Raw genomic sequence first — 23,605 nt, forward strand, 5'->3', positions numbered from 1 at the left:
TCCCTTGCAGTTCAATGCGTTCTTTTGTTCGCCCACCAATCTGTTAGCCCTAATAGCCTTGCTCCACGCTTTCTCCTTGTGTGTGAGCCGTATGACGGTTATTGTCTAAGAAAGCCAAGAGATGGTGCTGGTCCGTTTTGCCCTGTCGCTGACGAAGCTGTGGCCTGTGGTTTTATTAGAGCCGTAGGGCGATTCGACCATCCATGAAACCATCATCGGGCATGCCCATGAGACTGAAGTAGCTTCACGAACAATCTCGGACAAGGGGGACGTCATCAAGTCGGATGACGTCCTTTTGCAGGTTATTGGCATTTGCAATGACAAAATTCAGGGGTACCGACCTCAGCTGCAGCGACCACAGATATTTTGTCACACTTGCCTATGCCACGTTCTCCTGAACAATGCTCAACACTGGCCTTGAAATTCGACGCCATAGCCCGCATACCTACAGGCTGTAGCAGCTATGACTGAGCTCCTTACTTTGCTCTGACACTTGTCTCCCTCCGCTGCAAGTGCTGCTGACGAGGCACAGACGACAGCTTTAGTTTTCCTTTTGCCGGGCTATCGTATCTCTCTGCTGCGTGTGCAGAACGTATCATTGCTCAGGATAGTTCTCTCTGCTGCGTTCGAGAAAACGAGCAAGGTGTCGGAAACCCCTCATCAACACGTATACAGCTGTCTCTCGAGCATCGTCTGGGCCTTCTCTGTCCTCATTGAATCATAAACGGACATACTCTGGTATCTCACGATACATCTCGCTCTGCTCAGGATTGTCTATGCTGAGCAGCAACAGTGTCGACAAGTAGAGATGCAATTCATGTATTAAGCAGCAGCAAGATCATGCAAAGCACTTTGTGACCGGCGTATCAACACCTTTGCCAGAGACTCGGCGAAGAGTGGTCCAGACATGTGCCAATACACAACTGCTGCAGCGCCGCGACAGCTGCCTTTTCCTCATCTCTATCAATTGACTGGTGATATGAGCTGGGATATTGTCCTTTACAACAAAACCTACACGGCGGAGAAACTGCCCAGTTGTGGTGCAGAGGCAGCATCTTGCGTTTGCCAGCTCAGTGTGGCACTTCATCGCACAATGAAGGAGACCATCGCGCCGGGGTCTTTGTTCGGAAGCAGCTCAGGCGACTTGACGGCTCAACACGGTGCTTCCACCAGCACACAGGACAGCTGCATCTTGAACAATATTGTCAACAGATTCGAATTGCAGGTGACATCCTGGAGGGCTCAACATGATGACCAAAGAACCCAGTTCAGCTACACAGACATTCCCTGTGATTATTGGTCAAATCCATACGTTTATAAAGTCGAGGAAAAAGAGCTTTGCATCATCAAGTACCAGCGGCAAAGCGACTCAGACGGCATATTCGTGGAGGGCACCGTCAAATGGATCAATCAAGATTGGTCTGTGAGGTCAGAAGACAAGTTTCAGGTACGGCCGAGTCTGCTGACGTCCGTAGTAGTACCTGAAACAGCAGAGACGGTGCCGATGGACATTGATGAGTGGACGCCATACTCGTACACATAGTCCAACGCTGATGGGTCGATTGTGAGCGAACATTCAAGTCCTCTGTTGCACGCTACGTACTTTGAAATGGCCTGGAGGCACGGAGCAGCTTGAATTTGTCGCCTCATTGTGTAGAAAGTTGCTACATACAATGTAAGCCATTGTTGAACACTTTGCCTGAACATCGCTGAAGGCCATGCCTTGCCAAAGCACCTAAGCTTGTGAGATTTAATTTACACGAGGAAGTGCGAGTGTGTCCATAGTACCGGCAGAGCCACGGCCACTATCGAGTGAGCACTCAATCTGCCAATTCTGCGAGCATGTGCCAGGAAACGACCTGATAGCTTGACCTATGTACCAAGCTTGTGGCATCGAGCCAACATGATGGCCAGCTCACTTGTCTGGCCTATTGGATGATGTGAGGGCGTAACAATGACGGGGTTGGCAGAATAGCTCTTGGTCGCCTTTCTCCAAGCTGCAATCTTCTACCACGGACGACACATCCTTGTGCATCATCTTTGTCTGTAGGACACTTGTACCTCTCGAGCACTCGACAGCAGGATTCTCAGCATGTTCAAACAAGTCCTTCGACCCTCCCTGCAGCTTGCTCGAGAGGCGTCTGTCAATGGGCGAGTCACGTTATTTGGTTCGTCATCACCAGCAGCAGTTGCTGCCCATCCTCGTTCCTTCACCACTACATCAGCAAATATGGGTGTTGAGAAGCAGACACTCAAGGAAGGCGACGGCAAGAACTACCCCAAGAAGGGAGACAAGGTGTCCATCCACTACACCGGTACCTTGGACGATGGCAGCAAATTCGACTCGAGCCGTGACCGCGGACAGCCATTCGAGTGCACCATCGGCGTTGGCCAGGTGATCAAGGGCTGGGACGAGGGTGTGCCTCAGATGTCTATCGGCGAGAAGGCCATCTTGAACATCACTCACGACTTTGCCTACGGTGAACGAGGGTAAGTGAATCACATACAACGTGACGCAGCATGCTAACAAGGTAGATTCCCTCCCGTCATCCCTGCTCGCAGCAACCTCAAGTTTGACGTCGAGCTGCTTAAGATCAATGGCAAATCTTCGTAAACGTATAGCTTCAAGGCGTATACAGAATAAAAGGTCAACTAAGCTTCAGCGTGTTAGTAGTCTACAAGTACTAGCTTTGTATCATGGACACGACGCTTGTGCATGCAAATTGACCGCCATAGCTGCTCTTCCACAGCCGTATCTTGGCATCATCTCCAGCAGATGATAGAATCGTGCCTGTGACATTGAAGCTGACCCGCCAGACGGGTTGACCGTGATCATCAAAGTCGCCAATACACTGCGTCTGCCACCGCCCTTCCGACTCTACCAGCTTGAAGATACGCACATGTCCATCTTTGCACGCCGTTGCGAGTTGATGCCATGACCTGCCCATACTCGGCGCCCATGTGATGTCTCGTATCAGTGCCGGATGGGAAATCTCACCTGCCGGTCGCCATTTCCCAGAAGCACCATCTTGTACGTAGAGACGCACCGTGTCCATACTGCCCACCGCTAGACTGGGTTGAGCGAAGCGCGACGGACACCATGTCAAGCAAAAGGAAGCCTCTGATTCACGCGGCGGCATCTTGACCACAGCCATCTCTCCGTCGTCCTCTCCACCACTACCGTCCAGCACTGAAAAGTCATCCATCAGCGTCCAATGACTCAGATTATTGGGCTCAAGCGCTTCATAGATTCGTACAATGCCGTCTGCAGCGACACTAGCAAGTCTCAGACCTTGATGCTGTGGAGCAAACCATATATCATGAACGGCAGCGCGTGCGTCGACAAGTCGCGCGCGTTCAACCCAGCGCTTGCCCTCGCCGCCCGTCTCTTCAAAGATACGCACGGTACGATCGAGGGAACAGCAGGCAACGACTTGACCATGTTCTGGATGTGCCCAGACGCATTCCAGGATGGAAGCGTCGGCTGCTTTCCATGAATCTGTCATTTGCCAGGCGCCTGCTGCATCAACGTCAAAGATCTTGAGGGTGCGGTCGGATGAGCATGCGGCCATGCGCCGGCCGTAGTAATCGTAGGAGACATCGTGAATCAGGTCTGCTGCATCGGTCTCTATCGGCGTCCACATTGCATCTGCTGTATGGTGTTTTGTGTTGTCTATGGGCTGGTTCGTTGCATCCTCAACTTCTTTTACTTTCACCGCGCATCTCCCTCACACATTCATCATCATTCCCTTCTTTGCATGCTCACAGGCTGCCTGCAAGGGAGGAGGCCTGTAAGACATTTGTGATCCACTGCGACTTTACAGCTTCGTATCGCGTCACAAGCAGCCTGCAATGTCCAGGGCAATTGCATCTGCCTGCACCTGTTCCTGAGCTTCAGCATACAGCCTAACACACGCCTCCGTCCCACTCGGCCTAACAAAGCAGCGTGCATGCGGGTGCTTGCTCACCAAAGCATCAATCTTCTCTTGCACCTGAACAGGCTCTGTCAAACGACGCTCAGCATCCGTAGTCTTGTAGATGCTTGGATCCTTCACCACCACGCGCATCAACCGATTAGGCAAGTCAGTATAGCATGCATCCCACTGCGCGGCAGTCCATCCCTTATGTGCCAAGATGGCTTCCACCATGAGTAAATCAGACAAGGCATCACCAACTGTTTGGTTGATGAGCTCTGACATGGCTCGCAAGCACGCCAAGGCAGATTGCTGTGCAGGGCTCTGTGCTTCGTGGGCTTGCAGCGTTGCTAATGTGCTTTGTGAGAACAAGACGGTGCCGTGGCCGTTTGATTCAAAGTAAATGCCAATGTCAAATTGCTGTGCAGCGTGGTGCGAGTGCTTGACACCTGTAGGCGTACACAAGACAGGGACACCGAGTGATTTCTCGAGATAGGCTGTTGATGCGCCATTTGCATAGGCTGTCTGCACGACACCAACACCAAGCGAGACACCAGCTTGCTTGGACAAATCCTGGATGAATTCTGCTGCGAGCGTGGCAATCTTGTCACCATCGAGAATGCAAAACTTGTCAGTCTCTGGGTCAACGTAGTAGTAGACCAAACGGTCTGCATCGCCATCAAAAGAAGCACATCGAGTGCCTGCAGGCACGCTCATGCCAGCAGGCATCTTGAGCTGTGTTTTGCAGTAATCGGCACCACAGTTCAAATTGAGCACAGTTGCATCGTCAATCTTGTCATTGACCACTTGAATATCAAATAAATCATCACCCACGACCTTTTTGAACTCCTTCAATTTAGGTGCGCCGACGCCATTGGCACAATCGATGTAGAGCTTGTCTGCTTTAGCTTTGCCCTTCATCAATTGACGAAAGGCAGTTGCAAACTTGAGGTAATAGCCTTGCTCCGTTGGCTCACCATAGCTTGCTGGTGTATTCTCCGTATTGACGCATCGCACGAGGTAGTGAAGCTGCGGTGTCGCCTTGAGTCCAAAGTCTTGCGGTGTGCCGCCCAGAGCGACAATGCCTTCAGCGAGGCTCTGTGCCAAGGGTATCGAGGATGGCCGCGTATCAACACCGTAGATGACTTTAGCTTCCACGTCCATATCAATCTTGAATTTGTCAATCAGCATCTCCAACGTCTTGAGAACTTGATTGTCGGCTGCATTGGCAAGCGTATTGGCATGCGGCTCCCATGCGATATCGAGCATGTCGCCATTCGGGTCAATCATCTTGCATCCATTGTCAATAGCGGGATTGTGCGAAGCTGTAATCATCACGCCGACTACTTGGCCATGCAGTTTCTTTGACCGCAGCACAGCCAGCATGCCGACACGGAATACGACGCTGTCAAGGAGATCAGCTCTGTTTTACAGTCAGTCTACTGGATGCGTCGCGTCTCAATGGAGGGTTCATACTTGGTCCTGAAGCCAGAGGTGCCATAGCTGAATGTATACGCTGGCTTTGGATGTTTGCTTGAAGCAGCCTGAACGCGCGCTGTATCGAAAGACATGATGCTTTCAATGTTTGTATATATTGTAGGGGTGGTCAATTGATTTGTGTGCTATTCGCTGATATGACGCCGACTCGCATCCACCTCGACAACCAGACCACCACGACCCACGGCGCCGTCTTGCTTCTGCAGGAGGAACCGCGGAGGCTCAACGACGCCATTGAATAAGAGCGTCGCATAGACAAGAACAGCAAATCCAAGCAGCTGCAACGCCTTAAAACTCTCCCAACCCAATGCTAATGATGCAGCCCAAATGAATAATGTCCTGCATGCATCAATGGTGCTTCGACTCGTCGCCGAGACGCTCTTCGTCACACTCAAACCAAAGAAGTTAAATGAAGGAATACTGATTGCGAATAACACAAACGAGAGCCAGATGTGCCGTTGCTCAAGAATGGTGATAATCCCTGAACCAATATCAAACGTCCCATCTTGTCCTGCACTTGATCCATAGAAGACATAGGCAATGACCATAGCTGTTGTTGTAAGGATAACACCAAAGACACCTTCGAAGCCAGCGACTTTAAGCGGCTCGACTGCATATCGAGAAAGGATATAGTCTTCAAGCACAAACTGTGAGGCGCTAAAGACTTGTGCACCAGTGATGAGCAAGACACCAAGCAGTGTATGCTGTGGCTTGCTCGACTTTTCATGCTTGCCCGTCAGGCTGCTCAGTCCGACGAGAAAGACACCTGCTGTTACCAGAGCGAGTGCAGTCCATTGATGCAGCAGAAGACGACGCTTGAGAAAGATGACTGAGAAGAAGCCCACAAAAAGGACAAGAGCGCCTCTCAACATCTGGAATGTACTTGCTGTGGTCAATAGTAGGCCAACAGACATGATGGTCGTGCCGCAAATATCAAAGAACGCGGGGAGTGCGAGATAGAGCGTCGCTAGACCTTCGAGCGGCGGATTGGGTGAGTCCTGTTGCATACTCGCAAGCAGCACTGAGTCTGCCAAGTCCGTGTCGTGCTCTTCATCTTCTGGCACTGGAGACACACCGATCGGTACATAGCCACGATCTCTTCTTGCCCAGAGCCAGATCCTGACAATACCAATGACGGCAAGGCATAGCGCTTCGCCCATGAACATGAAGAAACTCTGCCATATGGGAAACGACGCGCAGCCTGTGAATGCACCGTGCCTCTGTACTTGATTACAGCTGAGCCCTTGATATTTGAGGAGTAGCGTATTTAAGCAGCCAGTCAGGAGCATCCCTGCCACCAGGACAAGAATAGTCGCCTTGGCCATCTTTATGCAGAGTTAGCCTCTTCACAGTAGATGCTGTTTAGCTAGCTAGCTACGCCAGTGCGCGTGCGACACCAGCGAGTGTGTGGTGGTGTCTGTGCTTGAAACATTCGCTCTCTCTCACAAAGCTCAACTCATCAGCTGGCATGGCCAAGAAGAAGGAGCAAGAGAAGGGACAGCTCAAATCATGCATGTCCATCAAAGTACGGCATATCCTCTGTGAGAAACAGAGTAAAGCACTACAGGCCCTTGAACGGCTCGATGCAGGCGATAAATTCAATGTCGTAGCGAGTGCCTTTTCAGAAGACAAGGCCAAGACGGGTGGTGATTTGTATGGACCATGCTGCTTGCTGCTATCTAATCAAGGCTAATAGCAAACAGAGGTTGGATGCCGCGTAATACGATGGCAGGTCCGTTTGAAGAGACAGCTTTTGCATTGGCCATTTCGACCATAGACAAGCCCATCTACTCTGGCCTGGTGAAGACACAATTCGGCTATCACATCATCATGGTCGAGGCCCGCAAGTAGCATAGTCAGCTACTTAGATACATGCCTGTAGACATCGAGTGGTGGTCTGTTGCCAAGTCGCGTCAAATCCAGCGCAGAAGAACGAGAGCGCACCCTCAAACACTTCTCACAACACGCAAGCTAGAGCTGCTGCTGGGATGTCTGCCATTAAGAGGCCAACAGAAGAGTGAGCTAGCTCTGTTATATCTCATGCATACCACTAACATGACCAGCGCCTCTGCAAATCCAGCAAAGAGACTCAAAAATGGCGCGACACCGGGAACACCGACTGGCAACGCCTATGCTTCTGGCCCACCGACGCCAGGTCTGATGGGTCCACCTGGTGCAAGTGGCCTGTACGCAGGAACGCCCGCAACAGGCAAACGGAGAGACGATGGGCTCGATGCAGGCGATCCAAATGACATGTTTGCTCATGTCGGCATCAACTTACAGGATGAAGAACGTAACATGGTGTCCTTCGAATTACCTGCCAATGCTGCAGCGATACAACAACAACGATGGATGCAAGCGCAATGGCAGCAGCAACAGCCTCCACAGCAGCAACGACAACAGCCACAGATGCGTGCTGCTGATTTACTGGATAAAGCAGCCTTGACTCGTTTCCTCAATAAGACACTCGAGTCACAGGGATTGCGGGCTTTTGATTCTGATGTCTACAGTGTGCTAGGTCTTGCGCTGACAGAGCGTCTAACACATTTGCTGAATAGCATGGTGGTGCTTTCGAAACATAGAACAGCGCCGCCGCCTGCTGGACCAGGCATTCGTCAACGTGATGATATTGGCAGGACACTACGGGCTCTTGCAATCAAGGAAGCAAACGAGGAAGAGCGCAGGCGGACAGTAGCTGCTGCACGGAGACATGAAGAAGAGCTACGAAAGAAAGAAGCAGAGGAAGCCGGTGCGACTGCAGGTCAGCGTAAAAAAGCACAAACTGCAGCAGCAAAAGGCTTGAGTGAGTCTACTTTGGCACGGAATGCAAATGCAACGGCAAACTTGATGATGAATACAAGTGGAGGCAAGAAGTACAGCTGGATGACGGGTGGTGCGAATACTAGCCAGATGCCGAGACGGCAAGCGACAGGGCCTGGAGCTGTGGCTACGGTTTTCAAGCCTGGCCAAGCAGAGGAGAAGGGCGTCTTGTCTCTGAAGGACTACATTGTTGCTGCTGAAGAGGAGGAAGAAGCGGTCGGTCGTGGTGGTCGTGCTCTGCTCAAGGCGTATACGATGCTCAAGGACTAAAAGAACAAATTTGTACCACACATCATCCAGTACTAGCGTAACTAGCACCCCATCTGCATTGATAATCTGTCCTATGACGCGGGCCCTCATCTTCGGTTCGACAGGCGCAGTCGGCAAAGCTCTTGCACTTGAATTAGCGCATCACTCAAAGTACACCGAGATCAGGGCGGTCGTACGTGGTGACATCTCCTCACAAGATTACTACGCCTCCTGTCCCGGCGCTCAAGCTGGCCAAGCTCCTGCTCACTTGCATGTCATCAAGCTTGACTTTAGCTCCCATGAGAAGCTGAGAGAACGAGCAGCGCACTTGCAGGGCTTTGATGATATCTATGTCAGTCTGGGCACCACACGCGCTACAGCCGGTTCAGCAGAACGTTTCCTGGAGATTGACCAGGAGCTGCCTGTGCTCCTTGCACGACTTGCAGTCAGCAGCGGCGATAAGCAGCCGGCCAAGCAGCACATTCTCTACGTGAGCTCCAAGAATGCCAATGCATCATCCTACTTCCTGTATCCAAAAAGCAAAGGCGCTACAGAAGAACGGCTCAAAGCACTAGGCGGGACAAACACACACGTCAGTATCTTTAGGCCAGGTTTGCTCGAGTTGCAACAATCAAGGCCAGAGAGCAGGATGGCAGAGTCCATCTTTGCACCCATCATCACGTCGTTTCGACACATCGGTGTTCGCTCCATGAGTGCCGGTGTGGGCGAGGTTGCCAAGGCAATGCGGAAAGTCGCTGCAGGTGAGGGTCAAGCGGGTTCAACGTTTGAGAATGCTGCCATTTTGCAATTAGCTAGCGAGTAATGAGTCTGCTATTGTAGATGCGTCTATTCCTCCTCGGCGGGCTTGCGCTTCGACTCCATCAGTAGAATGAGCGCAACGAGTTCCAAGCCAAGCATTGTGATGAATCCCCACACTACTGAGTCAGTCATTTGTTTTCTTTGAAGATACACGTACTGCCAATGTACTGGCCCTGTGCTTCTGCAGAGTGCATGGGGTTCTGGAACTTCCGCTCGGTTAATGTACGACCATACAGTTCGAGACGAGACTCCGTGGTGTGGTGGCGTGTGGCACGCACTGATTGAAGCCTGAGTGCAGGCGAAACGCGCATAGTGCGAACCGAGCGAGCGAGGACGTTGGCAATCATGACTGGATCTGTGAGCCCTTGTAGAGTCTTAAGCTGCAGTTGCTGGTGGTGCTGCTGCTGACATTGCGGCTCTCGAATTGCTGGGGTTAGGGAGCAGGTTGAGATGGGCAGACACTCACACAACAAGGATGCCCAATGTGCTTCATGTACAGCATCTATACCTCCCTCTCAACTAAATCATCCTCCCGATTGAGCGTCAGTGCACGTGAGACCTTGCTTACTCCCTTCTTCAGGCCATTCTTGACCCACGCCGCGGTGCGAATGGGTTTCTTTTGCATGATACCCCTGTGCCGTCTATGCCTCTCACGACGTGCAGCGGCTTTATCTTCAACCCACTCAGACATGGTGCGATGTCCCTTATCCGCATCCGAGTCACTATCCATCCAATCCTCATCCGGTGGCACTTCTTGTGCCTTGTTGGGACCTGTTCGTGGCGTATCCATACTAGCAATCGATACACCAAACGTCTCTGCCGTAGACAACCGTTCTTCAGTCGTTCCCTTTTCCATTCGCAAATCATCACGCATACGCTTTCTGAAAGATTGTTCCGTCTCCCATGCTTCATGCGTTTGTGCGAGATCACTGGATCGTTTACAAAAGCGGCGATGCACAGGTGATAGACCTGATGTCAAGCAACAATCCACCTCGAGATACCCAATTTTGCGCAACGACGCATCAGACTCACTCAAAGAATTCTTCTTGAAGCGTGCATAGTCCGCAGTTTGAAAGATTGGAATTTTGAGGATCGAGCGTTGATTGTCGTCAATGGCAGATAGGGCAATGCAACAACTGCCATAGATTCCCGAAAATAGCCCCTTTTTGGTGAACGGCACACCACCACGATGCATCTCAATACTCAATGACGTCGCATGACGTCTTCGGATGGGAAAGATGAGCTTACGTGGCATGTCCCAGGAGACATCACCATCTCGACCAGCATGAATCGCACTGATGGTCTTGCGCTGTAATTGCGTATCAATCCTCAAACTGCAGTCCTGCAAGGCAGCTGCATCTTCTTCTCCAACAACAGCTTTGAAGGAGTACAACTTCAATGTACCCAGATTCCAGCCTTGTAAGGCCCGTGGTAATTGAAGGTCGATATTGCGGAATAAAATGGAGACGCGCATGACGCCGTACCCAAGACCTTCAGCAATGGGGAACCAACGCGTCACTTGACCTTGATCTTTGAGAACTTCCCCTAGATCAAGTGGTAGAATGCCAATGATGGGATCATCTTCTCTGAAACGCTGGTCACGCACAGTGATACGAATCCTGGTATCTGTGCAACAACGAATGAAACGCTCAAAAGAGGCATTGAAAATAGGTCTATTGGTGAATGCCCGTGTGCGTGTCTTATAGACAAGTTCGTCATTCAGACTGATGCAGCAGTAACTGGAAGGCGCTGATTTTGACTAACGTTAGCAAAATCAACAATTGAAAAGGAGCTTACATCGTCCTCTGTAGCAACCTCAACAGCTTCTTCCGCAATCACATCACCGCTTTGATGGTGGAAAGATGATTTCACAGAAGGAATACCAAGGTCATTGATTTGATGAATCTGGATGGAGAGAATACCAGGATAATTCATATCCGGTGGCAGTCGGCAAATTAGCTGTTCCTGCTTGCTATCCACCGTCCAAGCAGGTTGCTGTTCTTTGAAATAAGGGTGGTCTCTCAAATCAGGTGGGGTTCGTGTATCAACAAGGGGTGGCACCGGTTGATCTGGAATGGTTCGTTTACCAAAAAAGCCGATGGACCAGTGTAAATGTGCAGTTTTTGTCCCAACAATCTTATCATTGCGTCGTTCAAAGTGTCCAGCTTGCCGAACCAATGTTGGCAAGTCCAACTCCACACGACCAAGCAAGTCATCAGCCGTGAATCGATCACTATCCCACAAATTGACTCGAATCTTTTCACCAGCTGTCGTTAGCATTCAGAGAAGGAAGGTGGAGAGATACCTTTGACCGGGCCAGGTAGGATAGGCAAGAAGCAAGTCTCCTCCCAAACAGGCTCATGATCCTGCTTGATGACACGTGTCGAGTACGTCGTCTTGCCAAATTGAGAGTACTGCAACGTCAGGTATGGATCCACCTTTGCGCGCCCAGGTCGATGATCAGAGCGTGGAACACCTGTTGCATGATGAAACGTAACCATAAGCACGCCAATGGCAGCTGTTTCCTTCTTGACATCATCACCCACCATGAGCTTTGAAATATCAAGGGTGTACGACCGCGGCGCAATCAAATCGCGTGCAACGATTTTGATGGCAAAACTAACGAGTTGCGAGACAAACGGCAGATTCATGACGTTGAAGAAGCGTTGCGATACAGGTGTCGTTGAAAGTTCAATCTTTGGCATGCCGAGTAATGTCAGAGTACCATTCTTCACGAATGGCGGGTCAGGTAATAGTTGGATACGCACACGAGCCTTGCCGACGATTCCCTGTACTTCCACCCAAATCGGGATCGGAATGCCCAGCACTTTACGCAAACCCACCTGAAACCACACGAGGAGATGGATGTGTTTTGCCTTTGCAGAGAGAGACTTGTCCGTCTTGCCACCTCTGTAACCAAACGACACTTCAATGTTGGCGTATTCACCCGCATCATCTTCGTCTCTGGCATGTCCGTCATCGGGTAAATATCGCATACTCAAGATACGCAAGGGCACCGAGCCTATATCGAGATCACTGACCTTGACAGTATGCACAATCGATGGCACTTGCTTCTGCATGACATCTTCGAGCAAGTCAATTGGGCCGGCGAATAGCTCCGGGTTGATGGTGGGCCAGATGGTTCGAACGATATTATTGAGCCATTCAACTGATTCGGGGACTTGGCTCAATGTTGCATTCTCACCACGGACACGCTCTGCTTCGTGGAAGGTCTCTCGGAAATGTGATGTGACGTTGTTGCGTACCCAAACCAAGGAGCCGATTGCCAGAATGGCATGGATCCAAAGAAGCCAGCCAATAGGAAGGAACTTAGTAGAGAAGACAACTTGCAGGGTCAGCGATACAAATACAACCACGTTACCCCACTGAAACAACGCTCGCTGCGATTCTTCCATGAGCTCGCGCCACTCTGGTGGTTGCATTGGGTAGAAGAGGACATTTGTGGGATCTTTGAGAGGTACTTTGGATAGCATAGACAGGATACTTGCTGTTTTTGCTTCATCTGACGCTGCCATTTTGCCGTACACTGGCTTGACGATACCTTGGTTTGCCATGATGCGTTTTGTTGAGCCTCGAACATGTTCAATCCATATTTCTCGGCCCGTAACGGGATCCTTGACCAATTTCTGTCTTCTGCGTGCTTTCGCTTCCTTGCGCTCCAGCTTGCGCTCTTCCTTTGTTAAGCGCACACTGCCGTTGAATTCCTCGAGGGGTGTACTCGGGGCAGATCTGTAGATACCCTCGGGGTCAGTCAAATCTAAATCAGAGTCCGAATCAGGCTGTGATATCCTTCCTTCTTGATTGTCCTCATCCCCAAGAACCGACTCTTCTGGAAAGACATGCCCGCGCCCAATATCGCCCGTATTCGAGTTGGTGTCTACCGTCCAATGCGTTGATTCTGCCGCTTTTGTATTGATGCTGGGTTCCGGCTGTCCCTTGACGAGCTGAAGTCGTTTTCTATCTTGCTTCTGTTGCGCATGGGTAGGAATGTCTGTTTCCCTTGGCGTTGCGTCAGAGGGCGCTATATGATGCGCATTGGGTGGTGGAGGTGCTGCTGCGCGCTCTGGCTCGGTTGGATGGATACAATGTTCCTCTGAGACTCTGTCGAGGGCCGGTTCTGTCATGCAGCTGCAGGTCTGGCTGCCGGAGTAGCTTGGTGCTGTTGCTGGCTGTTGTTGGTTGTTTGTTTGCGGTTGTGGATCTCATTTTGGATCTGGATCTGGTTTGCATGTGAAGACACAGCAGAGCACAAATAGCCACAAGAGCATGAGGGCTCTGAGGTGTGGATGGACAGGGAAGGGGCTGGCATGATCGCGCTAATGGTGACTGCTTGGAAGAGAGTGCTTGACTCCCTGGTGCGTGCAGTACATGCTTAGTCAGCAACCATCCATCCGCTTGACTATCTATCAGGCTGATCTGGGTATGTAGCGGGCCCTGTCATATAACCAAGCAGTACTCATAGTAATCCAGCAGCAGCAGCATCAGCCTCAGGTTGCGAGTGAGTTTGTGTCCCCGCATCAAACTGGGGCCGAGATGACGTGAAGCAGCAGAAGCAGCAGGACTCGAGATCAGGCCTGGGTACCGGGCACAGACAAGCTCCTCCCTCAAGATACAAACCACTTCTGCTCCATGTCACCGCCCTCTGAACGACTCGCTCAGGTATGTCCATCTCCCCTGCTTCAAGTCAGCAGCCCCCGCCCCCCTGCCTCGTTGCTGGACCCTTCACTCGATCTGCATCTCGGCTGCGACACCACGACGCCATTTCATCCATTGCCAAAGACTAACACATACCTTGTAGCACTCAAAAGCCATGAGTACACAAGAATCCGCCTTTTCCGAACTGCCGCTTGCCCCAGCAGATGCCATTTTCGCATTGACTGCAGCGTACAAGGCAGATTCATTCAAGGATAAAGTCAATTTGGGTGTCGGCGCATACAGAGATAATAACGGCAAGCCCTATGTTCTGCCAGTCGTTCACAAGGCAAGTCTCCAATGCTGATGAAGACATTTGGAAAGCTAATCCTTCAGGCCCACCAAATCATCGCAGCCGACAAGAATCTCGATCACGAATATCTCCCTATCGCAGGTCTCCCAGCCTTCACGGCTGCCGCTGCAAAGCTCATCTTGGGAAATGGCAGCAAACCACTTGCTGAAAACCGTGTTGCATCTATTCAGACCATCTCCGGTACAGGCGCCAACCATCTCGGTGCCCTCTTCCTCGCCAAGTTTTGGAAAGACGCGACCGTGTATGTCAGTAACCCAACTTGGGCCAATCACGCCGCTATCTGGCAGAATGTCGGTGTCCCCGTCCAACAGTACCCATACTGGGACCCTAAATCGCGTGGCTTGGATTTCGCTGGATACATGAAGACACTCGAGACGTGTCCCGAACGCAGTATCATCTTGATTCACGCATGTGCTCATAACCCAACAGGTGTGGATCCCACACAAGACCAATGGAAGCAAATTGCAGATGTCATGGAGAAGCGTCGACTCTTCCCCTTCTTCGATTGCGCCTACCAAGGATTCGCCTCTGGTGACCTCGAGAAGGATGCTTGGGCCACTCGCTACTTTGTTGAGCGTGGCTTTGAGATGTGCATTGCTCAGTCGTTTGCCAAGAACTTTGGCTTGTATGGTGAGCGAGCCGGAGCTTTCCACTGGATCGGCAAGACTGCTGACTCAACAAAACGCGTCAACTCACAACTCGCCGTGTTGCAGCGTAGTGAGATTTCCAACCCACCTGCGTTTCCCGCGCGCATCACATCGCTTGTGCTGAATGACGAGGCATTGTTTAAGCAGTGGCAAGGTGAATTAAAAGGCATGGCAGATCGGATCATTGCTATGCGTACGGAACTCTTTGGTCACTTGCAACGTCTGCAGACTCCGGGCGATTGGAGCCACATCACCTCGCAAATTGGCATGTTTTCCTTTACTGGCTTGACACCAAAGCAAGTTGCCTTCCTCACAGACAAGTATCACATCTACCTCACCAAGAATGGTCGTATCAGTATGGCTGGTCTCAATACAACCAACTGTGAGTATTTTGGCAAAGCAGTCGATGATGCCGTTAGGAATGCATAGTAGAATGGTATATTGTCAATCATAGACACACAAGTGGGTTTATATCATGCGGGTTTTTGTTGTTGCTTGTACTTATGCGGTCTTTGATTCTGTAGAGGCCATCTTTTCTCGAGCACGCAAGATGGCATCCTCTTTACGCTTCTTGAGCGTTGCTTCGCGTTGTGCACGTTCTTTGGACCAGGTATACTTGACGTCACCTGTCTCTGCTGAACGTCCCTGTAAATTGAATCGCTGCACCAGATCAGGATGTTGTTGCTGCTGCTGCTGTCCAGAAGATACAGCTGCATGACCTCCTCGTGTTGCTCCCGCAGCCGTACCAGACGCTGCCGACGACGACGACGCTGAAGTCGTCACACGATAACTGCTATAAGGACTGTCTCGTGGACACGCCGGCAAGGGTCGTTCAGCAAGTAGCGTCTCAATTGTCTGTTCGACATTCCTCGTCTTTGACAAGTCATAGGCGATGGCAGCGCGGTCTATTTGAGGAAACATAACAGCGACGTGGTCAATGTTGCGATCGACCCAGGATTTAGCCTCGTCTTGTGAAAGAGGAGATTCCTGGGTGAAGTATTTTAGGAAGAAGAAGAGAATAGCTGCTGCGACGAGGAGTAAGACCCAGCTCATGCCTTTTGAAGTGAGAGCAGACGAATGAAGCGCTTTTGGTGGTGGTACACTGCAGCACTGCAGGAAAGCTACTTGGGTGGATTACGCGCCCTTCCAAGAATTTCTGAATTCTGCGACGCCGACAAAGGACAATAGACACCTGTTACATCTAGACGACATCCATCAACTGCATGCATAGAGCGATAGGAAGGGCCTTTTCTACTGCCAGGCGGCTTCAAGCAGTTCAAGACCCCTATAAAACACTCGGCGTAGATAAGTCCGCCGACAAGGCAAAGATCAAAAAAGCCTACTTCAACCTTGCGAAAAAGTATCATCCCGATAGCAACAAAGATCCAAAAGCCAAGGACAAGTATGTGGAAGTGCAAGAAGCGTATGAGATTCTAAAAGATCCCTCAAAGAAGGAACAATTCGATACATACGGCGCCAATGGATTCGATGCAAATGGTAATCCGCAAAACAATCCATACGGCGGCTTTGGAGGGTTTGGCGGCAACCCTTTTGGTGGTGGTGGTGGTGCAGCTGCGGGTGGATTTAACTTTGAAGACTTGTTTAGTGCTTTTGGTGGTGGTGCACGGCAAGCAGGTGGAACGAGTGGACGCAGTCAGATCCTCGTGGGTGATGCGGTGGAAGTTGCTGCAACCATCAGTTTCATGGAAGCTGCAAAAGGAACAGGCAAGCAAATCACCATTGAACCTTTGGTCAAGTGTCGTCCGTGTACAGGCAGTGGCTTGAAACCGGGAGAGAAGAAATCAGCGTGTTTGGCGTGTGGTGGTGCAGGCACGCGTGTACACATCATGCAAGGCGGTTTCCAAATGCAAATGACGTGTGAGGTTTGTCAGGGTGCTGGTATTGTTATTCCTCGTGGGAAGGCATGTGGTACGTGTCATGGCGAAGGTGTCGTACGGGAGAGAAAGACCGTAAAGGTGGATATTCCTGCTGGTATCGAAGATGGTATGCGCTTGCGTGTTGCAGGGGAAGGCGATGCACCACAGACAAGTGGAGCGCCGCCCAATGTCTCAACACGCAATGGCGACTTGTACGTGCACGTTCGCATCCAGCCATCCAAGGAAGGCTTTGCGAGAGAGGGCCCAAACTTGCGGTACAAAGCTACGGTGCCCATGACAACTGCTGCCTTGGGTGGTCACTGCAAGATTCCCACACTAGAGGGAGATGTCAATATCAAAGTCACTCCCGGTACGAGCACCGGTGATGCCATCACCATGACTGGCAAAGGGATGCCTCGCATTGGCAGCGATGCGAGAAGTCGTGGGCCCGGTGACTTAACGGTTGAGTTCAAGGTCCAGATGCCGAAACAGCTCGACCCGAAGCAACGCAGTCTATTGGAGCAACTTGCTCAGAGTCTTGGTGATGCGACAGCACGGAGAGACGACGGTAAACCAGCAGAGGCTCCCAAACCGGGAGAGAAGGGTATTTTCTCGTCCATCTTTGACAAGTACAAGACAAAGGACGAAAGTGCGTCTGGCGGCGAGACGAAAAAGTGACAGCATCATTAAGCGACTTGACTTGCACCCCACTCATCACATAATAACTCTTAGAGCATGCACATTACTCAGTCTCGAGCATCATTGACCTTGGAAGGTGCACGTCTTGCCACTGCAGCGGCAGAAGCGCATGCCAAGAAGATTGGCGTGCCTATGAATATTGCTATTGTTGATGAATCCACCCATCTCTTGTCCTTTTCACGCATGGCCGGTGCAAAGCTGACGTCTATCAGCATTGCCCTTGACAAGGCCTTCACTGCAGCTGGTCATCGGCTGGCAACGCACCAATACAAGGACGCGGTTTGGCCGGGCGGTGTTGCTTTTGGTATCAATTGGTCGAATGCAGGCAGGTTTCAGACGATTGGCGGTGGCATCCCCTTCTTTGGGCTTGATGGACAGGTCATTGGAGCTATTGGATGCAGCACAGGCTCACCTGCTCAGGTACACAGGCAGAAGAATGAAGGATTATGCTAACAAATAGGATCAAGAGTGTGCACAAGCGGGCGTCGATGCAGTGCATGCCTATCTACGCAAGGACTTGCCTGCCAAGGCGAAGCTCTGATTATGCAAGCTGAGGATGATCCAGCTACTAGGTTTATACAAGTTTATACTTTGTCATATGCATAGAAGGTCATCATGCCCGGGAAGCTGATAATCCCCCAAAACCACCACAACAAATACCATGGCAACCCTCGAACGCGTCTTCATCGCCGCTGTCCTCGCCCCAGCGATCGGTCTCGGTTTCTTTCCAAAGCTGACATGCGATGGCTTCGGTGTTCCTAATGCAACAGGCGCGACACTGCACTTCTCGCGTTTGATGGGCGTCCGTGGCATCATCTTTGGTCTTGCGATTATTTTTGCACCGCGAAATAGTGCTGAGCGACAGATGGCTATCAAAATGGCTGCATTGTCAGAAGCCTTGGATGTTGTTGTTGGTGCAATCAGTTACATGCAGGGTGATATGGCTGGCGGGCCTGCACTGCAGTCAGCTGTTGCTGCTGGCATTGTTGCGTTGCTTGGATACTTTTCGCTCTAGCAAGGGGCAGGATGGCCTCGAGCATATAGCTGTTTATGATCCTAATATACCTTACTAACACTTCTACGATCACGGAAACGCACAGATGCCTCTGCAAGTCAAGCTTAAACTGTCTTCTATTTCCCGAGATAACGGCCCCGCAGTTCCCCAGATCATGCAGGTATCGTCATCGCTGCTCGTCTAGCGGCCAGTCGCTGACCAGGCAGAGTCTCTTGCCAGTCTCTTGCGTGTTGCTCAATGACAAGTAGAGGCAACTACTGTTATAAAGACCAGGGGTTTAGCTATGTCCAAGCAACCGCTTCCTGTGGCGGCAATTTGGAATGGCTGAAGAGCGATTAAACGTAGGACCAGCTATGCATTGTCACTCGCCCTTAGTGGAACCGAGTCCAACTTATGACACTTGAGTTCTAGCTGCCGCCCGCTCTGACCACGAGGGTGAGGACACACCAATTCATGATGGACGAGATCTAGCCTATTCAGTGCCAGGAGTGCTTCATCGCACTGCCGCATGCGTTGCACAGCCGCCCGGATATGCGATGTTGCCCTTCCCCCTGAGCCATGTCGTAGATGCTGGTGACAAACAGTGGACCAGGTATAGAGTACCTTTACCTGGTCCATGGGCCACTTGCGCTGACTGGTTGGGGCGTATGACGTGTGATTGGTCAGAGAGCCGCAGCCTTCCCTTCCCCCCCTTCCGACGCGCAACCGTGGACTGCGGCGACCCTCCTCATCCCCAACCACCCTCTCTCTCTCTCTCTCTCTCTCTCTCTCTCTCTCTCTCTCTCTCTCTCTCTCTCTCTCTCTCTACTCCTACTCCATCATAGCCAGACAGCAGGATGGTCCAGTACAAGTTCTCCCTCGGTATGCAGACAAACAATGTGCGCGCGCGCGCTAACACTTCCATACAGAAACAGACGAAGTCGTGCCGCAGGGACACGGCAAGATCAGGCGCTCCATTCACGCCGCAGACCAGCTTCTGACGCAGCCACACCCTGATATCCACACCATCTACGATATCATCCAATTCGCAGCAAAGTCATTCGGCAAGAAGAACGCAATTGGCTGGCGCACACTCATCAAGGAGCATGTTGAGGAAAAGACAATCACCAAGAAGGTGGGAGGTGAAGACAAGAAAGTACAGAAGAAATGGACGTACTTTGAGTACTCAGACTACAAGTACCTCACCTTTGTGGAGCTCGAGGAGCAGGCGCGACAACTCGGTAGTGGATTACGACACATTGGCTTGAAAGCAGGCGACAAGCTCGAAATCTTTGCAGGCACAAGCGCCTTCTGGATGCTCATGGCGCAAGGCGCCAACACGCAGTCCATGCCAATTGTCACTGCCTATGATACGCTCGGGGAGGAGGGTCTCCACCACTCGCTTATGGAGACTGAGGCCAAGGCAATCTTTACAGATGCACCACTGCTGAATCAACTACTTAAAGCGTGCAAAGACACCAGCATTCGTCACATTATCTACCGCGGCACGCCTGCTGAGGGCATTATTGACAAACTTAAGAAGGCATTCGACGTCAACGTCTTGTCCTTCGAAGAGCTACTCGAACAAGGTAAAGCCAACATGGTAGACGTGGTTCCTCCAAAGGCGGATGACTTGCTATGCGTCATGTATACCTCAGGCTCAACTGGTGTGCCCAAAGGTGTGCTTCTCACCCACCGCAATGTCATTGCAGCCATTGCCGGTGTTGACAAGGCCATGAATCGCTACATCAACAAGGAAGATTTCCTTATTGCCTTCCTTCCCCTTGCCCACATCTTTGAGTTTGTCTTTGAAAATATCACGTTGTACTGGGGTGGTACTCTGGGCTATGCAACAGTCAAGACACTGACAGACACCAACATGCGCAACTGCAAGGGCGATTTGGGTCTCTTCAGGCCAACCATTATGGTGGGCGTTCCTGCAGTGTGGGAAATGGTGCGAAAGGGTATTGTTGCAAAAGTCGCTGATGCACCTTTCATTGCACAAAAGTTGTTCTGGGCAGGTATTTCCGCAAAAGGCTTCCTGAGTGCTCTTCACCTACCGGGTTCTGGTATCCTTGATGCTGTCATTTTCAAGAAGATCAAAGCAGCGACCGGTGGTCGTCTACGATACTGCTTGAATGGTGGTGCACCCCTCTCAAAGGAAACACAAATCTTCCTCAGCAAAATCTTGTGTCCTATCCTTGCTGGGTATGGACTCACGGAGACTTGTGCTACATCGACCATTTTGCCGCCAGAGGGTTGGACACCTGGTGTTGCTGGTGCGCCACTTGCTTGTCTTGAATGCAAGTTGGTGGATGTCCCTGATGCAGGCTACCTCACCTCACACAAACCACCACAGGGAGAAGTTTGGCTGCGTGGAGATTCCATCACTGCTGGCTACCTTAATCGCGATGAAGAAAACAAGGAAGCTTATGAGGATGGTTGGTTCAAGACTGGTGACGTTGGACAATGGGAACCGAATGGTCTCTTGGCCTTGATTGATCGCAAGAAGAATCTCGTCAAGACACTTAATGGCGAATACATTGCGCTTGAGAAGCTTGAAAGTTCTTACCGGACATGTGCATTGGCTGCGAATGTCTGTGTCGTTGCCAATGATAACCATGCAAAGCCTATTGCCGTTATCTTTGTGAATGAAGTTGCGCTCAAGAAGTTTTGCGATGGCAAGGGACTCACTGGCAACCATCAGGATGCCGATGATATGGTCAAGGATAAGAAGATTCGCGACGCCGTGTACCAAGAAGTCGTCACTGCTGGTAAAGCAGGTGGTCTCAGTGGCATTGAGCTCGTTGGTAATGTTGTGCTCACAGACATCGAACCGACACCACAATCGAAGCTCGTGACGTCTGCTCAGAAGCTACAGCGCAAGCCTATCCAGGAGAAGTTCAAGAAGGAGATTGAGGCTGCTTTCAATGAAATTGATTGAGAGTGTGAAGCAACATCAACACATGGGACTCTATGGTTCGGGGATGGGGAATAAGGACTCTTCTTTTTTTCAAGTGCAAAACGTGTTTGTCTGGCTTTCTTCAATCGTAGGGTCGTCGTAGTAAGTAATGTGCTCACTGCTTATCCCTCACTCTACTACTGTACTTGTTTTCCGTCAGTAGTCTGACAACTCACGTGTTTGCGGGGTCTGAAACTCGGCAACTGCCGCCTTTTTAAAAACTTACGCGCCCCTGCATCCATCGCTCGCACAGAACCGTCGAGACGCCGAAGCCTGTAGCTAGCTATAGCTTTCTTCACAAGCCTAGCAAAGGCATTCTTGCCCAAATATCGTGGTTGCGCATGTCGAGTGTCTCGACGGTTGCAGGATCCGGTAAGGATCTCGCGAGCCAATCTGTTTGTTCAACAGAAACGCGTTGTGAGCGGTTACCTGTACAAAAATCATGGAAGCCCTGGATCAGAGCGTATCATGCAACGAGCGATCTCCTCAAATATCCATATCCTGGACGGGGAACACAAGAAGATCCATTTGTGATTGACTTCCTCCCTGGCGATGTCGAGAATCCACTCAATTGGTCACATGCATACAAATGGTTCGTGTCGATGCTTGTATCGATTGCATTGTTTGCCATCTCTTTCGACTCCTCAGCGTATGCAGGAGGACTCAAGGGTATCATGGAGGAATTTGGTGTGAGCATCGAGGTTGCAACAGCAGGCATCTCACTCGTCTTGCTGGGTTTTGGGCTAGGCCCTTTGCTCTGGTCGCCACAATCAGAAGTCTTTGGCCGACGACAGACGTATGTCGTGACGTATGGTGCTACAGTGTGCTTCCTTGCCGGCTCAGCAGGCGCTCAAAACATTGAAACACTGCTGCTCATGCGCTTCTTCACAGGTGCATTCGGCGCGAGTCCGCTGGTCAATGCAGCTGGCGTCGTTGGTGATGTATTCGAAGAGTCAAAGCGTGGCATTGCATTCAGCTACTTTGCAGCAGCACCCTTTGCTGGACCTGTTGTCGCGCAGATTGTTGGTTCTTGGGTCGGTCAGATTGAAGGCTGGCGATGGGTGATGGGCGTCATGTGCATATTTACATCCGTCATGTGGATCATTGGTTGTTTGTTTGTGCCAGAAACGTATCCGCCTGTTCTCCTTCGAGCTCGAGCAAACAAGATGACAAAGGAGTCTGAGAGCTTGTACATCTCTCGCTATGATGCAGCAAAACGTCTCGACCTCAAAGCACTCTACAAAGTAGCACTGCTACGACCTTGGGTCATGCTCTTCACCGAGCCGATCGTCACGCTCCTTTCAGTCTACACGGCCATTGTCTATGGAGTACTGTATCTCTTCTTCACTGCTATGCCTATTGTCTTTCACCAAGATCGAGGCTGGTCGCAAGGCATCACGGGTCTCTCCTACATTGGCATCACTATTGGTATCTTTTGCGCCATCTTGTACTCTGTCTGGGATGACAAGCGATACCAACGTTGTATCGCGCGAGCTGCATTGACGACATTGCCAGGTCAAAAGCCAAGAGCGCCGCCAGAGTCACGATTACCACCTGGTATGATTGGCAGTGTCATGATGCCCATTGGTCTCTTCATATTTGCCTTTACCAATCGCAAAGAAATCCACTGGATTGTGCCAATTAGTGCAACTGCTTTGTTTGGTTGGGCTGAAGTGGCCGTCTTTCAATGCAGTCAGACGTATCTGGTCGATTCGTATGGGTTGTACAGTTCGTCTGTTTTGGCTGGCAGCACACTCCTTCGGAGTCTTGTCGGCGCAGCATTTCCACTCTTTGGAACAAAACTTTACACAGCACTTGGCAATCAATGGGCCTCCTCGATACCGGCATTCTTGGCATTGGCATGTGCACCATTCATGTTTGTCTTTTACAAAAAGGGACCAGAAATTCGTCGACGATGCAAATACACTGCCGAGGCAGATAGAGTGTTTCACGAGTCATTCAAGGCAGATTTATCAGGGGTGCCTGATTTACAACGGAAACGTACAAGGGACGAAATGCATGAATTGCATAGGGTTGTGAGTGTAGTCTGAAGGGTGGCTTATTGTAAATTCTAGCCATATATCAAGCATTTAATGAAGTT

The 23,605-nt window shown here is 50.9% G+C and overlaps 15 protein-coding genes across 15 annotated transcripts; 10 read left to right on the plus strand and 5 right to left on the minus strand.

Annotated features, from left to right (window-relative positions):
- Positions 1-907: 907 nt before the first annotated feature.
- BCR37DRAFT_386731 (uncharacterized protein) lies at positions 908-1,543 on the plus strand (the record flags this gene model as incomplete). The annotated part of the gene is made up of 1 exon (XM_040870470.1): positions 908-1,543. One exon carries the CDS (start codon positions 908-910, stop codon positions 1,541-1,543), a length of 636 nt encoding a protein of 211 aa, XP_040725995.1.
- Positions 1,544-2,230: 687 nt separating this feature from the next.
- BCR37DRAFT_402383 (uncharacterized protein) lies at positions 2,231-2,614 on the plus strand (the record flags this gene model as incomplete). The annotated part of the gene is made up of 2 exons (XM_040871909.1): positions 2,231-2,490; positions 2,536-2,614. 2 exons carry the CDS (start codon positions 2,231-2,233, stop codon positions 2,612-2,614), a joined length of 339 nt encoding a protein of 112 aa, XP_040725996.1.
- Positions 2,590-3,740, minus strand: BCR37DRAFT_276334 (putative nucleoporin). Its single transcript, XM_040866795.1, has one exon. The coding sequence runs from the start codon at positions 3,642-3,644 to the stop codon at positions 2,685-2,687; it is 960 nt and encodes a 319-aa protein (XP_040725997.1). The 5' UTR covers positions 3,645-3,740; the 3' UTR covers positions 2,590-2,684.
- On the minus strand, positions 3,741-5,643 carry BCR37DRAFT_276333 (Phosphoacetylglucosamine mutase). The gene is made up of 2 exons (XM_040866794.1): positions 5,391-5,643; positions 3,741-5,337 (listed from the first exon to the last, which is right to left on the minus strand). The coding sequence occupies exons 1-2, from the start codon at positions 5,483-5,485 to the stop codon at positions 3,837-3,839; spliced, it is 1,596 nt and encodes a 531-aa protein (XP_040725998.1). The 5' UTR covers positions 5,486-5,643; the 3' UTR covers positions 3,741-3,836.
- Positions 5,346-7,068, minus strand: BCR37DRAFT_276368 (uncharacterized protein). The gene has a single exon (XM_040866796.1). The coding sequence runs from the start codon at positions 6,734-6,736 to the stop codon at positions 5,537-5,539; it is 1,200 nt and encodes a 399-aa protein (XP_040725999.1). The 5' UTR covers positions 6,737-7,068; the 3' UTR covers positions 5,346-5,536.
- Positions 6,880-7,262, plus strand: BCR37DRAFT_345970 (uncharacterized protein; the record flags this gene model as incomplete). The annotated part of the gene is made up of 2 exons (XM_040867652.1): positions 6,880-7,064; positions 7,115-7,262. The coding sequence occupies 2 exons, from the start codon at positions 6,880-6,882 to the stop codon at positions 7,260-7,262; spliced, it is 333 nt and encodes a 110-aa protein (XP_040726000.1).
- A 1,254-nt stretch (positions 7,263-8,516) lies between these two features.
- BCR37DRAFT_378678 (uncharacterized protein) lies at positions 8,517-9,667 on the plus strand. Its single transcript, XM_040869096.1, has 2 exons — positions 8,517-9,415; positions 9,457-9,667. Exon 1 carries the CDS (start codon positions 8,575-8,577, stop codon positions 9,301-9,303), a length of 729 nt encoding a protein of 242 aa, XP_040726001.1. The 5' UTR covers positions 8,517-8,574; the 3' UTR covers positions 9,304-9,415; positions 9,457-9,667.
- Positions 9,668-9,801: 134 nt separating this feature from the next.
- On the minus strand, positions 9,802-12,715 carry BCR37DRAFT_346001 (uncharacterized protein; the record flags this gene model as incomplete). Its single annotated transcript, XM_040867656.1, has 3 exons — positions 9,802-11,058; positions 11,097-11,566; positions 11,605-12,715. The coding sequence occupies 3 exons, from the start codon at positions 12,713-12,715 to the stop codon at positions 9,802-9,804; spliced, it is 2,838 nt and encodes a 945-aa protein (XP_040726002.1).
- Positions 12,716-13,840: 1,125 nt separating this feature from the next.
- Positions 13,841-15,527, plus strand: BCR37DRAFT_378682 (pyridoxal phosphate-dependent transferase). The gene is made up of 2 exons (XM_040869097.1): positions 13,841-14,301; positions 14,349-15,527. Exons 1-2 carry the CDS (start codon positions 14,131-14,133, stop codon positions 15,399-15,401), a joined length of 1,224 nt encoding a protein of 407 aa, XP_040726003.1. The 5' UTR covers positions 13,841-14,130; the 3' UTR covers positions 15,402-15,527.
- BCR37DRAFT_397972 (uncharacterized protein) lies at positions 15,474-16,057 on the minus strand (the record flags this gene model as incomplete). The annotated part of the gene is made up of 1 exon (XM_040871749.1): positions 15,474-16,057. Exon 1 carries the CDS (start codon positions 16,023-16,025, stop codon positions 15,474-15,476), a length of 552 nt encoding a protein of 183 aa, XP_040726004.1. The 5' UTR covers positions 16,026-16,057.
- A 156-nt stretch (positions 16,058-16,213) lies between these two features.
- Positions 16,214-17,428, plus strand: BCR37DRAFT_336339 (uncharacterized protein; the record flags this gene model as incomplete). Its single annotated transcript, XM_040867222.1, has 1 exon — positions 16,214-17,428. A coding segment is annotated over one exon (1,215 nt), but the record flags the coding sequence as incomplete, so codon positions are not given.
- A 156-nt stretch (positions 17,429-17,584) lies between these two features.
- BCR37DRAFT_392180 (uncharacterized protein) lies at positions 17,585-18,089 on the plus strand (the record flags this gene model as incomplete). Its single annotated transcript, XM_040871114.1, has 2 exons — positions 17,585-17,968; positions 18,009-18,089. The coding sequence occupies 2 exons, from the start codon at positions 17,585-17,587 to the stop codon at positions 18,087-18,089; spliced, it is 465 nt and encodes a 154-aa protein (XP_040726006.1).
- Positions 18,090-18,196: 107 nt separating this feature from the next.
- On the plus strand, positions 18,197-18,706 carry BCR37DRAFT_378684 (uncharacterized protein). The gene has a single exon (XM_040869098.1). The coding sequence runs from the start codon at positions 18,210-18,212 to the stop codon at positions 18,561-18,563; it is 354 nt and encodes a 117-aa protein (XP_040726007.1). The 5' UTR covers positions 18,197-18,209; the 3' UTR covers positions 18,564-18,706.
- Positions 18,707-19,343: 637 nt separating this feature from the next.
- Positions 19,344-21,625, plus strand: BCR37DRAFT_356681 (uncharacterized protein). Its single transcript, XM_040868200.1, has 2 exons — positions 19,344-19,424; positions 19,472-21,625. Exons 1-2 carry the CDS (start codon positions 19,400-19,402, stop codon positions 21,484-21,486), a joined length of 2,040 nt encoding a protein of 679 aa, XP_040726008.1. The 5' UTR covers positions 19,344-19,399; the 3' UTR covers positions 21,487-21,625.
- Positions 21,626-21,752: 127 nt separating this feature from the next.
- Positions 21,753-23,604, plus strand: BCR37DRAFT_378686 (bicyclomycin resistance protein). The gene has a single exon (XM_040869099.1). The coding sequence runs from the start codon at positions 21,846-21,848 to the stop codon at positions 23,553-23,555; it is 1,710 nt and encodes a 569-aa protein (XP_040726009.1). The 5' UTR covers positions 21,753-21,845; the 3' UTR covers positions 23,556-23,604.
- Position 23,605: the final 1 nt, after the last annotated feature.

This window comes from Protomyces lactucae-debilis (genome assembly GCF_002105105.1).
Source record: "Protomyces lactucae-debilis strain 12-1054 chromosome Unknown BCR37scaffold_7, whole genome shotgun sequence".
NCBI lineage: Eukaryota > Fungi > Ascomycota > Taphrinomycetes > Taphrinales > Protomycetaceae > Protomyces > Protomyces lactucae-debilis.